This window comes from Acromyrmex echinatior, chromosome 16, assembly GCF_024713525.1.
Source record: "Acromyrmex echinatior isolate Ae372 chromosome 16, ASM2471352v2, whole genome shotgun sequence".
NCBI lineage: Eukaryota > Metazoa > Arthropoda > Insecta > Hymenoptera > Formicidae > Acromyrmex > Acromyrmex echinatior.
Window position 1 is genome coordinate 7,852,153 of NC_141867.1, and position 15,664 is coordinate 7,867,816.

The 15,664-nt window shown below is 31.7% G+C and overlaps 5 protein-coding genes across 10 annotated transcripts in view; 3 read left to right on the forward strand and 2 right to left on the reverse strand.

Moving 5' to 3' along the window:
* Positions 1-288: 288 nt before the first annotated feature.
* Positions 289-2,814, reverse strand: Bub3 (mitotic checkpoint protein Bub3). The gene is made up of 5 exons (XM_011052566.2): positions 2,382-2,814; positions 2,027-2,222; positions 1,429-1,498; positions 1,040-1,350; positions 289-932 (listed from the first exon to the last, which is right to left on the reverse strand). Exons 2-5 carry the CDS (start codon positions 2,219-2,221, stop codon positions 528-530), a joined length of 981 nt encoding a protein of 326 aa, XP_011050868.1. The 5' UTR covers position 2,222; positions 2,382-2,814; the 3' UTR covers positions 289-527.
* A 336-nt stretch (positions 2,815-3,150) lies between these two features.
* Positions 3,151-5,865, forward strand: LOC105143975 (eukaryotic initiation factor 4A-III). Its single transcript, XM_087414801.1, has 5 exons — positions 3,151-3,476; positions 4,074-4,409; positions 4,526-4,748; positions 4,839-5,093; positions 5,174-5,865. Exons 1-5 carry the CDS (start codon positions 3,335-3,337, stop codon positions 5,424-5,426), a joined length of 1,209 nt encoding a protein of 402 aa, XP_087270927.1. The 5' UTR covers positions 3,151-3,334; the 3' UTR covers positions 5,427-5,865.
* Positions 5,866-6,005: 140 nt separating this feature from the next.
* Positions 6,006-8,607, forward strand: Bili (FERM domain-containing protein 8 Bili). Of its 2 annotated transcripts, none has more exons than XM_087414799.1 (7): positions 6,006-6,259; positions 6,330-6,489; positions 6,573-7,022; positions 7,083-7,540; positions 7,662-7,820; positions 8,276-8,441; positions 8,513-8,607. In XM_087414799.1, exons 2-7 carry the CDS (start codon positions 6,399-6,401, stop codon positions 8,551-8,553), a joined length of 1,365 nt encoding a protein of 454 aa, XP_087270925.1. In that variant the 5' UTR covers positions 6,006-6,259; positions 6,330-6,398; the 3' UTR covers positions 8,554-8,607. The 2 variants fall into 2 exon arrangements, with proteins under 2 accessions (XP_087270925.1, XP_011050866.1); XM_011052564.2 differs by having other exon boundaries at positions 6,356-6,489.
* LOC105143974 (dynein regulatory complex subunit 7) overlaps positions 8,469-15,664 on the reverse strand; it is a 107,291-nt gene continuing 100,095 nt past the window's right edge. For all 3 annotated transcript variants that reach the window (XM_087414796.1, XM_087414797.1, XM_087414798.1), the window contains exons 3-10: positions 15,024-15,432; positions 10,387-10,644; positions 10,154-10,310; positions 9,840-9,903; positions 9,555-9,767; positions 9,272-9,487; positions 8,976-9,209; positions 8,469-8,880 (exon numbers count right to left, since the gene is read on the reverse strand). In XM_087414796.1, coding sequence (XP_087270922.1) covers positions 8,698-8,880; positions 8,976-9,209; positions 9,272-9,487; positions 9,555-9,767; positions 9,840-9,903; positions 10,154-10,310; positions 10,387-10,644; positions 15,024-15,432 — 1,734 coding nt within the window. In that variant the 3' untranslated portion in view covers positions 8,469-8,697. The remainder of the gene's footprint in view (positions 8,881-8,975; positions 9,210-9,271; positions 9,488-9,554; positions 9,768-9,839; positions 9,904-10,153; positions 10,311-10,386; positions 10,645-15,023; positions 15,433-15,664) is intronic.
* The window catches only part of LOC105143954 (uncharacterized), a 133,063-nt gene continuing 129,217 nt past the window's right edge, over positions 11,819-15,664 (forward strand). For 2 of the 3 annotated variants that reach the window (XM_087414807.1, XM_087414808.1), the window contains exons 1-3: positions 11,819-11,963; positions 13,339-13,413; positions 14,234-14,276. In XM_087414807.1, coding sequence (XP_087270933.1) covers positions 11,853-11,963; positions 13,339-13,413; positions 14,234-14,276 — 229 coding nt within the window. In that variant the 5' untranslated portion in view covers positions 11,819-11,852. Of the gene's footprint in view, positions 13,414-14,233; positions 14,277-15,664 lie in introns of all 3 variants that reach the window. The other variant, XM_087414806.1, reaches the window with a different exon arrangement.

Genomic DNA, 15,664 nt, shown 5'->3' on the forward strand with positions numbered 1-15,664 from the left:
ATAATTGTGTATTTTTATTTCTATAATCTTATTAAATCGAATTAAAAATAAAAAAGCTTTCGCTTTTTAAGAGATCACACAGTATAATACAACCTATGTTGTAAATTTAAATATTTGATATGTAATCCATGCATAAATTAACTGTTTTTAAATAAATGTAGTATAATTGTACAATAAATGATATGTAATCAAATCATTTATTTAATACAACAAAGTAAGAAGAGAAATAGTATGTTGAATATTAGAAAAAAGTATCATAACATCATATGAGAATATGTAAAGAACCCATACAGGTATAAATCAGATTTATTTCCTAAAAATCAGAATATTTTTATAAAACGTATAATTTATTGAACTCATTATAAGTCACCATGTTATTTCCATGAAATGCATATAAATTAGCAAATTCAGAATATTTACAATTATTCACAGAACGCGTTCGTTCTTCTATTTTAATGCATGGAAACCCACGAGTTTTTCTAATCACATATTTCTGTCACTGTAATAGCATCTTATAAATTTTCTGTTTACTTTGGCTTGGTCTCCTGATCATTGACATATCTTATATAAATTTCTCGCTCATCACTGCCGCCAGGCGGAATCTCAGCTTCGTTTAAATATGAAACGCCTATCGCAAGAACGGAACCATCATGGCTAAAACTAAGTGCGGCCACACCAGCATTGTATCGATGGAACTGGCACAGCCGTTTCTTATTAAAACCATCCCAAATGTTTACGTAACCATCCGAGCCACCGGTGGCAAACGTGTTGTATGCAGAATGGAAGCTAATAGCATTCACTGGATAAATATGTTCGACATTATTTTCCTTTATTCTGTGACACTTGAATGCGTATTTCTTTTTCTGAGCTTCTGGCATTGTATCAAGATACTCGACGGCGACTCGACCTTCTATGCTGCTTAATACATATCCCTATATATAAAAAATAAAATTTATAAAGGAATGTGAATGTATACTACAATACAAGTAAATAAACGAAGTGAGCAATAAATAGCAAACTTTATAAAGGATGAACGTACCTGTTCGTTAGGGAAACCTTTGATACATCGCGTTTGATATTTTAGACTACTTTCTCGTCTCTGAAACATGCCTGCCATGTTTCTTAAATCCCAAATGCAAACTTTTCGTTTTGCTGTACCCACTACGAATTTGTCGCCACATACAGATAAGGCAAGGACCACATCGGGTTGCAAATAACTACCAACGCAGGTAGGTGATCGAGGATCCCACAGTTTTACCGCAGCATCCCAACCACCAGTTAATATTGCATTTACAGCTGCACAATACTCTATTTTTCTAATTGGCTTATCATGTGTACCCATTATTGTTTCTACAAATATTTTCAATGTATATTTGTAATAAAAATATAAAGTAAAATAATAAAAAATATTAAAAAAGATAATAGTACCAGTATTGCTATTTATGTCATACATCTTCAGAGTATTCCCTAATCCACCGCTATATGCATGAACAGCATCCTGCAAATAGTTTTGTGATGAAAAAGAAAAATATCAGGGAATTATCAGAATAAAAAAACTTTTGAAAATGTTAGATAATGCAATAATAGAGCAATTATTTGAAGATTTAGGTCCAATTCTGTCATTCTGTATCATTAAAGAGAAAAACTCAATGTATATTAACTTTATAATATAACAGAAACAAATATAAATGGAATTAAAATAATTTGTGCATATAAAGCATGATTTAAAGATTATCTCTAGATAATTAAGGGGATGGACAGAATAAAGGCCTAATTACAAAATCTTAATATTAATAAAAATTAAAATAATTTGCTACTTTTTTATTATACACAAATGGGTAATATCAAATGAATTTATGTAATGTCTTTAAGAAGTTACATATTACAATACTTCTCTATTATGACTAATATTACATGAAAAAGCTAATTGTCGAAAAAAGGACCTAAGTAGAATTGTGCCTTTATCCCTCCTATCCCTTCAATTGTACAATTGAACAAAACAAGAGAAATTAGCGGCTTTAGTTACCTGAAATGCAACGTCCAATACTGGTAAATCGTGATTATACTTTAATCTCATTGTATTAGCATGTATGTCGTACAATCTCACTGTACTGTCCCATGATGATACTAATAGGAACTGTGTGGAGTTTGGTCCAAATTCAACCGCAGAAATTGCGTCCGTTGGTGGTGACTTTATTTTAAATTCGGTTCTCGACTCCATTCTGTCAAAAATACAGAATCAGCAATATTTACAAATAAATGCGAAACTCGTTGGACGAGTTTTTACTAACACTTAGATATCTGCAAAATCGTAGTTGCAATGAAAGGAGAATCGTTTTGTTTTTTTTTTTTTTACGACAATAGCAGACAAATATAGATACCTTATTGCCAAGATGAGTTCATAAACACAATATAACCTATAATCCCAATAGGCGTGCAAATCCGGTCAAAATTTCTAACGTACTTGATACAAATCAGCTGAAAGATACAGTTAAAAAGGAAACTTCTAATCGCATATAATACGAATATTAACGATTATTGAATACAATAAGTATATTTTCAATATAGTAAAATGAGAGTATTTCAAACACCACGGTTATCCCTATCGCGTTCTTCCCTCTTCTTCCATATTCGAATATATTTTTCTTTCGTTGGTAATGTCAAATGTGATAAATAACTATGAAAAACAATTGTATACGCTGAAGTGAATAAATATTCTATTCTATTCTATTCTATGAAAAACAATTGCAATTAAGAATTTTGATTCACAGATAATTTTGTAATTATTTTCATAACTACATAACAAATTGACATTTATTCATATTGTTCATTATTATTGTTTATTGTTTAACAAATTAAATAATAAATCGTAATATTAAATTAATAATAATAATGTCTAAATTATATTATTGATATTATTTTTAGCCTTTTCTGTGTTTTTTACATTACTATCTTTCTTAGCCTTAAATTATTTCAGTTTCTAGTATTTTTTTATTATTTTTGTACTGTTACATAATTATATTCTGTGGAATTTACAATAATTAAATATAAAGAATTGTTAATTTATATAATTATAATTAATACAATAACAAAATCGATTACCATAGATATATTACCTACTGGAAATATCCGTGGTTACCGTGCTACGTAGTTAAAGAGACGTTTCGTCATATAGAGGCGTAGTAATCGATTTCTTTCTAAAATCTAAAACGCGGTTACGTTTATGGTGCATTTACTTGGATTTACTTCACGAGTTTGTTCCATTTCGGAGAGTCTTTTTACATTTCGTTGGAAGTGTTAAAACTCGTATAGGTACGTCGAACGTTTTGGCAAAATGGCGGATAAGTCACGTCGTGTAGCTCAAACGGAAGATTTATCGAACGTTGAGTTCGAAACCAGCGAAGATGTCGAGGTTATTCCTACCTTCGACAACATGGGTCTCCGCGACGAATTGTTACGCGGAATATATGCGTACGGTACGTTGTTTGTTATTTTATTTGTCAACTTAACCTTAGTTTTTGCATGACTTATTTTGTTTAGATTGAATCGTAGGAATACATTTGGAAATACCATACCACCTGAGTTGCATCACTTTATCCTTAACATTTGATGAAACAAGACACAAGAAGTCTGTTTTTTATGCTTGCACTAAATTATACTAAAACTTTCTTCAAATATCAAACATATCTATCTCACTTTAAGTTCCAAAAGTGTATTCTAGTTCAGCCATAAAAAATACCTACAGGGATAAAATGATACACAGGGATATTTGGATGATGTTTCCAAACGTAGTTTAGATCTTCAGATAATTATAAAAAAAGCAAATTATATTTTGTACATATAATCAACTCAATGCACATATATCTGTTCTATGAAAATATTGATTATAATTATTGTAATCGTTAGCTATTTATTCTTATGTTTATATTATCTATATTTGTGTTTATTATATTTTTTTATCTCTATGATTTCTTTGTAGCTTGGTTATCACAATGTTAAAAAAACTTATAATAATAAAATTTGTAAGTTACTATTTGAATGTTTATAAATATTTTGCTTCTATTTCTACATAGGTTTTGAAAAACCATCAGCTATTCAGCAACGATCTATTAAACCTATCATGAAGGGCAGAGATGTTATTGCTCAAGCACAATCTGGTACAGGAAAAACCGCTACCTTCTCAATTGCGATATTACAGTCACTGGATACGCAAGTACGAGAAACTCAAGTTTTGGTTTTGTCTCCAACTCGAGAACTTGCCACTCAAATCCAGAAAGTTATTCTTGCATTGGGAGATTTTATGAACGTACAATGTCATGCTTGCATTGGTGGTACAAATCTTGGAGAAGACATCAGAAAACTCGATTATGGCCAGCATGTTGTATCTGGTACACCTGGTAGAGTATTTGGTAGGTATCATACTTTATTATATATATAATTTTATTGTATGCATATTTTTATTATATATATTTAATGTGAGAAAGAATTTTTAACACTAACGTCTGTATAACATTCTGAAACTTAGATATGATTAAAAGGCGAGTACTCAGAACCAGAGCTATCAAAATGCTGGTACTTGACGAATCTGATGAAATGTTAAACAAAGGTTTCAAGGAACAAATATATGATGTGTATCGATATTTACCACCAGCAACACAAGTTGTTTTAGTTTCAGCCACTTTACCGCATGAAATTCTTGAAATGACTAGCAAATTTATGACAGATCCTATCCGTATTCTTGTCAAACGGTAAATTTATCTTCAATTTATCTTTAATTTTTATTAAACTTTTATATATGTTATATGTTGTGTATATATTCTAATTATTTCTAATTCCAGTGATGAATTGACATTGGAAGGAATCAAGCAATTCTTCGTTGCTGTGGAACGAGAAGAGTGGAAATTTGATACACTCTGTGATTTATACGACACGTTAACAATAACACAAGCGGTTATCTTTTGTAATACTAAACGTAAAGTAGACTGGTTGACGGAAAAAATGCGAGAGGCCAATTTTACGGTCTGTTCCATGCATGGAGATATGCCACAAAAAGAACGAGATAACATAATGAAAGAGTTTCGATCTGGTCAGAGGTAGGTATTAAATTCTTAAAATAAAATTAAAAATTTGATTTTTTGTAAGAAATTATACCTACATGTTTCTTTTTTTATAGTCGCGTGTTAATTACAACCGATGTATGGGCAAGAGGAATCGATGTTCAGCAGGTGTCGCTCGTAATTAATTATGATTTGCCTAACAATCGTGAATTGTATATTCATAGAATAGGTCGATCAGGACGTTTTGGACGCAAAGGTGTGTCTATAAACTTTGTAAAAACGGATGACATCAGAATTCTTCGAGATATCGAACAATATTATTCTACGCAAATAGACGAAATGCCGATGAATGTGGCTGATCTAATATAAAATACGAGATTTATGCGAAAATTAAACATTTCACACGTACAAAAATTCTTTAACTTCGATTATATGTTAATATTAATACATGAAATCATATGATTCTATCAATAACAGCGCATACCAATAGTTCCCAAAATCAATTTAAGGGTTGAAAACCTTTCGATGCTTAGTATCCCTAAATTATTTTTAGTATGTAACTTAAAATATTCTTATAACAATAATAAACGGAGAAAAGTATTCCATCATTTTTACATCATATAAAACTATTTGAATATAATTCATGAGAAAACTAAATTAACTATACTTTCTACTAGGATGCATCATTGATAACAGATTCTTTTATGACAATGTGAAATAAATTCTTTTTTGTACATGAATTATATAGATATTACTTATGTATAAAATTATGAGTAGTTTTTGTCAATAAAGTATTTTATGACTTTAATTATTTTTTCTTTATGTAAATAGTAGTTACAATAGAAACTAGCGGCATTGAGGTAATGCATAGCATACATTCTATATATCTACATACAAATAATCAATAACTGCTGTAGTTGTCCCACAGTTCAGATGGCAGCGCGGCATAGTAACACGCGTTGGACCCGAAATGAAGCCAAAATAGGAGAATTAAAAATCTTACGTTAACAATGCGTAATTATAAACACAAGTGAATATTATTTATCGCATTAAAAATGTGGGCGAAGTGTTTAAGATGCAATAATCAATTAGTAATAAGAATAGTTATTTATTTTCGTGATAATAACATTGGAGGTGTGTTATGAAGGTGCAGCTTTAAATAATATACATATATATTGATTACAATATTTTAAATTAAGAAGGTAAATGCTATTAACGAAATTGAGAGTGAATAAATTAACAGTATAAGTCAATGTGTATGTGTAATTTCAGTTTGTTTTTTATACCTCTATTAATAGATTCTATACTCAATCAATAAAAATTAAAGAAAAATTGAAGGAAATGGAGCAACAAAATGATTGTTCGATCCAGAGAGGACAACCATTGCGTCGCTATCCAAATGACTACAAAGCGGAAGGACACTCGTCCACCTGTATGTGTCTATAAATTATTCTGAATCTATGGGAATTGACATTTTTCAATACTTATTATTTTTATCCCTTTTTTTATTTACAGTAAATAAAACAACGATGAATCAGCCACAGTATTCGAATACAGGAAGACCTACAGTACGCATAGCTGTATATCTAATGACAGGGGTATTTCTAACAATGGAAGTTGAACAAAATGCGACTGCACAACAGATTTTTACGATAGTGCAATCAGAAGCGGAGTTGGGTCTATCAAGATTCTCTTTGTCAACCACTACACCAATTTTCGCACTATGGATGTGTTCTTCGCAACTGGAAGTTCAATTACGTCCAACGCACAAACCCGTGGAATTGGCTGCGAAATGGAATTATCTTGTAAACAAGTACAGCTCTTATGCAGAAGATTCCGACGACGAGGAGCCTTTATTATATTTTCGTAGAAATATATTTCTCTCAAAGTCGGAGGAAGAACAGATCAAGGATATCAAAATCCTTGAATTGCTTTATGCAGAAGCCAGGTACAACGTTCTGCAAGGTACGGAGCGAAAGAATGAGATCTTTTTTATAAAAATAATATAATTTGTCTTCTGCCCAGGACGGTACGCGTGCGATGGCCCTGCACGTTACGCTAGTTTAGGAGCGTTACAGGCTCGAATCGAACTCGGACCTTATAACGCACAAACCCACACCTTGGCATTTTTCCATAGACATCGCGGCCGGTTTTTACCACATCATTACGCTTCTCCCAGTCTTCTATTAGGATTGGGACTCGGATTAGGACTGGTGGGTGGCAAGGGAGCACCTGAGGCGCATCTTTTAGAGCAATACAAACGAATACCTAGTCATAATGGTAGCGCCAATGCGAATCCCAAGAAATTAATCAGAAAGTATCTCGAATTCTGTTGGAACTTACCGTGCTACGGCGCAGCCTTCTTTCAAGGGCAAATCGAGCGACCCGTCAGAGGCCTAGCATCGTGGATCACTAATCGCGATATGCAGATTCTCATTGCGATTAATACGTCGGGAGTGTTCATAGTTGACGACATACAGTGCGTAAGTACAGTATTCATTGAGCTAAAATTCTCATTTAAATGTGATTATTTTGAACGAAACTTTATATAAAATACATCTATAGAGTATATAGTATAGTAACATTTGAAATATATTTATGTAGAGCTTGCTATTAGGGCTAAAATACTCGGAATTAAGCTGGGAAATGGCGAAACCTTCGGATGAGAATAATCCGGATTGTCTACCTTGTTTGTTTCTGCAATTTCCGGTACGAGAGAACGGAGCGCGCGTCTACAAGATTCTACAAGTATTCTCAAGACAGGTAAATAAAACATTTTGAAAATAATTACATAAATAACGGCTAAATAACGAATAAGTCAAATTTGAACATAAAAGAGCATAAAAGAGCATAAAAGCAGGGTGACAATGCCATAATATATTACTCTACATATATATCAATAAACGTTTCGATCGTATATCTGATCAACTTCAGTATTACAAATCAAACCAATATCAACTGCTACTTGCTATATCATTGTCTACAAATTATTTATATTAATATAAAAGTCCGTCACGCAAATTCTCTTTGATTTGATTTGTAATACTGAGGATAACCAGATATATGATCGAAACGTTTATTGATATATATGTAAATTAAAATAATATATTATTGCACTCTACGTTTTTTATGCTCTTTTATCGTGTTAATTTCGTTCAAAAATTACATAATTATTTTTACGAAAACAAAATATCATACAGCAGAGATCGCTATTTCAGGCGCCAATGATGGATACTTTAATATCTGGTTTTGCGGAGGATTATCGTCGTCAATTTATTAACAGCGACAGCAACAATGATCAGTTGGAGCATTCGCTAGTTTTCCCCAGTGGAAGCTTCACAAATAAACTTAGTAAATTTACGCTGGCCACTTTTGATGATGAAGGTAATGATGAAACGATACTACGAGAAGAGATCTTTATATGTCAATTTATTTACTTTTCAAAATCATTTCAGGTCGATGTATCGGTCAAATGGGTTCGTGGTCCTTTCGATAAGTACATTGTGATTGTACATTTTGTGATGCCAATATACTCTCTGATGATATAAAATGGAGTACGATTTTTGTAATATATAAGAAACTCTTCTTATACGCGCGAGCTAATATACTTATATGTATACACATTTTTTAATATGATGTTTCAATATTTCTGAAGTATTTGAAGATGCGGATTTCGCAGTAAACGATCTATCAGTACCCTGTATCTCTGCGGCACTACATTTCTGTGCCAATTAAGATACGTTTCCAGCATGTCCATATTGAAGCTTATTTCATTTATCTTGGCTAATATCTCTTCCTTTTCCATTTGCGATAAATCCACAGTCTGCATGTAAATATTATTTATAATAATATGAAAATACATCAATGTTACACGTAGAAAAGAGTGCTTGGGTGTGAACGAATGGGCAGAAGACAAACCTGCGTTAGAAGGGTTTGCATTTTCTCTAGTTCCATCATTTGATCGTCAATCATATGTAAAATACGATTCGCTTTGTCAACGGACGTCTGCTTGAAGTCGCTTAAACAATCATCGCGCAGCAGATATGCTTCCGTTTTACTGATATGTGTCGGATTGCCTATTCGAGCGAGGTACGGTCCCAAATCGTTCATCTCTTGCATAATTTCGCGTTGATTTGATCGCCTTATTCTTTTCTGAAAGCAGATTGTGAGGCTGATTAATAAAAAAAAAATTCAATTAGATCGTTGATAAATACCGTGTCTAATTCAATTGTCGTTTCGGCTATTCGATTTTTGTCGAATAACGAAACTGTGAGCGGATTTAAATTTTCATCGGCTCTTCTTCGCAGGAACGCCGCGACGTCATCTTCAGCATTTCTGATTTGGAGTATGGAGCGATCTTCGTCCTTCAGATGTTTATCGAGTGCGTAAAAGAGATCGAGATTTTTCTCTGGCGGTGCGTTCGGATCTGGCTGCAAGAAATAAACTTCAGATTATCATCTTCCTCTATTTACTAATATTTTTGTTATAAGAATTTACGTTATATCCATGAGTCATCGTAGAATCGAAAATTAAATGATCTCCCCTGTCCGCTATCGACGGTTTTATAAATGTACGAGTAGCCTGGGTAATCCGATCTTGTTCGTAATGAAATTTAATGCAGATTTCTTTTCCGATCACCGCGAACTCACGCTCAGCCATGTCCTTGGAAGCCGGAATGTCCTTGTTTCTATGATACTTCTCAATGATTTTCTGCAAGATGCAAAAAGAATTAATCATCTCATGTACGCTGTAAATTTTTCATCAATTTTTATACGAGATTACCAAGATGTGTCGAGACTGAATATCGTCCACCGTTTTGTTTTTATCTATCAAAAATTCAGCATGTCTATCAAAATAATATGAAAGTATTATTAATATTTATATTAATATTATTGATATTAATTTATTATTAACAAAAATAGCAATAATATTACTTATTAATGGTATTACATATACATATCATATGAGAAAAATTTGTACGTGCGACAAAAATGTGCAAAGCTCGAAAGATTTGATTTTCTCTCAACATATTAGAATCTTTTGAAAGACCTGATATGGTGAAATATATGGAGAATAAAAATATGATAGACATTTACCTGTAATACACAAAATCTTCACGATCCACGTAATGTTGAGTCAAATAAAGCGGACTCATCTCGATTCGCGAGAGTCCATTAAATTGCACGCTATCATAAAACTCTATTGTTCTTTCGTTATTTATCGAATCACTATTAGATGCAAGATAACGATGTGCTAAAAAATATTTTATATCATTAATATAAAGCGATAGAGTTCGCGTATTGTAAAACATTTTTACTCTGAATTGTACTTTTACAATGATCTGGTCGGCCCCTTTCAAAGAAATCCGTGAAAATACCGGTAGTGAAGTTTTTTCTGGATTCCGTAAGACAGTCAACTCTATTCAAATATTTTTCGTAACTTTCGACAGGAGTAGTATATTCATAATCTTCGTAAACAGTTACTCTTTGAATCAAACTGTTGGTTTCAGAAAACGGCGCATATAATTCTACTTTGGCCTTTTTGTAAAGTATTGTTTTACTGCCTCCTGGATAACGTCTTTCAAAATCTGAAAAAATGATTTATAGATAAATAAATATGTAAAGAATCAGGAAATTGATATTGTTATGTTCATCGACTTTAATTTCAACTTTTTGATCATATGTATAATTTCATTTTTTTATGAAAAAGATGTGAAAAAAGGTATATTATATATATTAAATTAGATTTTTTTATCTTTCCGGTTTACAACGAAAATAAATTTTATATCTTAAATATATAAATTAGATATTTAATTTTTTTAAATAAAATAAGCGTGGCTTTTTTTGCCTTTTTAATCGAATTTGATTATTTGAATTTTATTCATTGAATATTACATTTTTATTATTTTTAATTTTAAACTTAAATTACCTATTACATTATTTTTAATTTTAAACTTAAATCAAATAATTAATCAATAAAAGATTTATTAAAAATAAAGATTAAGTAAATTATGTGTAGCAGTTAAAAAATTTTATTGAATACATCTATATATATAGATATATCTAATCAAAAACTTATCCATTAAATATACATATCTATATTAGATAGTAGAATTCAAATTGAAATTAAAATAACGGTATCTTCATTAGATTCTTTAATTAAAATCGATATTTCAGACGATAAAACTCTTAGAGCTGCGTTCGAAAACATTAAACATTGTCTCCGTATATCTCCAGCAAACGAGAATGGATTGAAATGAATTAAAATGGATTCAGATTTTCAGAAATATTGATTTGCGAATGTTAAAATGAATGCTTTTCAATCTTGAATTTTTATTCGTTTATAGGAATTGCATAGAGCATATCTCTATGTCTTTCAATCTAAAAATAATATTAGCTTTTCTGTCCACACAACAAACATTATGAATAAATTCAAAATTTTGGATAGAAAATGAATTTTTCAATCCAATTGAATCCAATTAAATCCAAAAAAAAAGTATTCACTATTTAAAATATTACGCATTCAAATAGAAAAACTTTCAATCCATTTTAATCTATTCTCGTTTGCTGGGTCGTTTTATCCTTGTTTTTCATCCAATATATGTTAAACAAGGATAAGACGATACACGGGGGGCAACATTTCCGAACGCAATTCATTTCGGGGAATTTCAGTTTTATTTCTGCGTCATTAGACTTGATTCCACCTTCCCCTCCCCTTCACAACCTATGCGGCTCGCGACGTTCAACTTGTCCTTCATTCGCTCAGCAACGTTCGAGTTGGTGGGAGGTGTCGTGGATGTCGCGCTCGTTTCAGTATCTCCGTATTATCAATCCTCGAAACACGATCGCGATGAGCATCAAAGAGAGGCGTGATCATTCCCTATTTTCAACTATCGTCGGATCGCAGGTAATAGTGCGTGGATTGTAAGTGTTGTAAAGATATGGTTATAAAAAAAATTTACGTTACTTAATACAGTAATCGAGACGGAAAGAAGGAAACTATATAATTTGTTGTGTCAATATTTTATAGGTAGTATAATTATTTCCTATAACGCTATAATTTTCCGAAATATTCTCCACGGTTTGAATTTTTTGCCGATACGAAGATTAGTTGTATTATAAACTTCGTTAATCAGAGTTCGGGTAATACGTGAGTCGTTGGACCGACTAAAATATTAAAATGCGAATGATATTAATGATAATTTATCATAATTTGTTATCAACGTTCAACTACAAAATTCGTATACTTGAAACGTATCGCGCATATAATTTATTATCGTCATATATTCTCAAACGGTCGGTCGCGTTTTAATTTATGGCCGTTAATATGACTCGCGTTGCATTGAGTGAAGTTACCGTCGTGTTCGAATTTTACGATTAGTGGAATGTCTTAGATGATAGACGGATCGACTTGTCGAGTGGCGTTGCAACGCGGTTTGTTAGTAAACACAGATAATGTTTTAACGCTTGCCGATCGCGTAACGTATATTCGATGTTTGTACATTCTATGCACATTCTATATAAGTTCCTATATTCTAAAAGATCTAAGGCCTAACGTTATTTGTCATCGCGGTAGCTGCTGTGACACGTGAAGTTAGCCGCGCGACGCTTACGAAGGTTGTCCGCCATTTTGTGCGTCGTACTCGACACTTCGGGGCGCGTTCAGATTCCCATCCGCGTTCCAGGCATCGTATTATCTTTGGGAGCTTTCCAGCAAGAGACACAAATCGACACAAGAGTTCATTTTGTCCTTGTTCATTAATCATCAATAAGAAACAAAGATGGAATGACTCTTGTGTCGATTTGTGCCTCCGCTGGAGAGCTTCCTTTGTTTCACATTCGGTGAGCAACAAGGATAACCGTCGCGTCGGAATAGAATCAAGTGCGCGTCGCGTCTAATCGCCGGGAATGTCGCACAAAATGCATCGCGATATATTTTAGTGATTAGCGTGCGAGTAATCGTCACTAACGTGTTTTTCCGCGAGTGAATCTTATGCGAGTGTCGTTGAAGCAGCGGCGCTGAATGCGTAACCGGATGTCTCCTCGTATTGTTTTTCCGTTTCGGCTTGTATTTCGATAATAATCATTGTGAGTATTGCAAATCTGTAGCATACTTATTATTGCACTACAGATTTTCAACATTGGCAAAGAATAGAACGCAGTTAAAATCGTACGAGTGTGATCGTCATTTGGAGTGTCATACAAAATATTATGTTATTTTGTTGTAGTGATTAGTGTCTAGTGATTGGTGATGAAAATAAGTTTGTGTGAATGTGACAAAGGAATCCAACATGACGATCCAATCTGAGGGGAGGAGCAGGTCCGGGGGACATCAGGCATTGGCGGAACAACTTTGGGTAATTTTTATTATTAAAAAAAATCTTTAAAAATGTACCAACATACTTTCAACTTTCTAGAATAAATATTGGAACTTCGTTTTGGAAAATAATAAAATGTATAATTTATAATTACCGAGACTCAAAGAAACTTGCACGAATCACTTTGTCACTAGTAACTCATAATTGTAGGGTAAGATTAATACTATTATTTAACCTTTAATATATAGGTTACTCAATAACTAAATTTTTTGGACAGCCGACACTTAAACTTTCTTTTTTGTAATATTAATATCAATTTTAAGATATTAAACTATATTTATTTTTCCTTTAAACATTTTTGTTTCAGAGTTTTACATTTTTATATGAAACAGTGCATTTTGTTAACTAGTTATAACAATTTATCTACAATTTTTTATGAATTTATAACTGCACAAATACTTTCTAAAGATGTCAAAATATATGCAAAAATTTAATAATTTATATATACTTGTAAAAGTGATGAAAATTAATTCAGAACACGAATGATCAAACGTGTGTTTTAAGAGTGCCAAAAACTAAAGTGTATACTAAGGGTTAACACTTGTAACATTAATTTATTTAATAATTTCAAACCTCTAACTCTTTGTTTGTAGAAAAAAATTAGTAGTCTACATTTATCAAATTTTGTAATAGTTTATGCCTCAGAGATGATTCTTGAAAATATTGTTTAACTTTTTTGTTAAATATCTGTTTAAAAGAGATAAATAAAAGATTGCACGCATGCAATAATTATCTTCCGAAATATGTTTAATAGATGTTTTGGTCATTGTTTTAATTTAGATGTATTTATATATTACAGATTATTAATGCAGTTTCAACTCCGCTGTTGCGCATCTGTGTCGGTGAGTCTGAAATTGTTTTTTATCTTATAAACTTGAGATAACAGATCTATGAAAATTGTATGATATATTATATATCAATAGAAAAGTAGATATAGACAATGAATGGAAAACTAATTAATATATTGCATTGATTTAACAACATAAAAATAGTATAGTTATAAATATAATATCTCATAAATCTGTTATCTCAGACCGAATCAACCGGTAAACAATCTACAAATTGTGTGCATATCTACCTTTTATATACACATATAATTAATATGTTACATATATTGTGTTAAATATTTGATATGAGGTTAAGCTGATCAACTTCACTTTTTATAAATTTTCCAATTTCGGTATCAAAGTATATGATTAATTTATAACTTCATTGTAAGAAATTTCTGTTGTAAATTTCTACAAAAGTGTTGAAAGTTTTTATTCTAACTAAAATGTGCTGCAAATTTAAACAGATATGTTGTGAAATTACAATAAAATTTTGTGATAAAGCATATGCAAATCTCTATGCACATGTACACCAATTTTGTAAATTCACAACAAATTTCTATTGTAAATTTACAAATATTGTGAAATCATAGTAAACGTTATATAGTTTGTAAATTTATTGCACATTTTTATTCTAAGTGTATTGTAAATTCACAAACATTTCTAACAGTGTTCATCAACTTTCTCTGCTTGTATATTTTATGAAGTTAATCAGTTTCTCCTTTATCGAGAAAAAAATTGATTTAAAAAATATCTATGTACCTAAACTGTTAATTCGGATTTCACTCACATACGAAGCCGGCATGTCCAAATGCTTTTCTTGTTTTATGACAACGTCTTCCTCGATTTCTTCCGTGTTTTTTCGCGGTTCACCAGGAAGCAAATGCTCCCAGAATTCGATTTTGCTCAAATCCCAATTAATTTTCGCGCAACCGTTTTCGCGAGGCTGCATATTCACCCAGTAATTTTGATCATTCCAAATACTCTCCACTCCCAGATATAACAAATTAGTTTCTTCATCGGCTGGGTTGTAAAACGTTCCAGAAGAAGGTTCAAGGAAGATCGGTTCAATAATTTCTTGATTTCTCACATCTTTATCGTTTGGTAAAATAACCACCCACGCATGTATTCGTTGACCGAAATATTTATCAGGCTGCGGACGCTCGAATTCCTTAGGATCATAAGATTGAATGAATTATTGCGATGTAAATTAATATATCAAATTATAATCATAATCAAATTATAATCATAAAATCGGTAGTAAGCTTTACAAAGAGAAGGGAGACATTTTTTTAATTTTAATCTTAATGTATCTTCAGTGCAAAAAAATCTCTTAAATTCTTATTACACATCATTATTGAATAAGATATATTATTATATCCAATTAAATTAAACAAGAACAA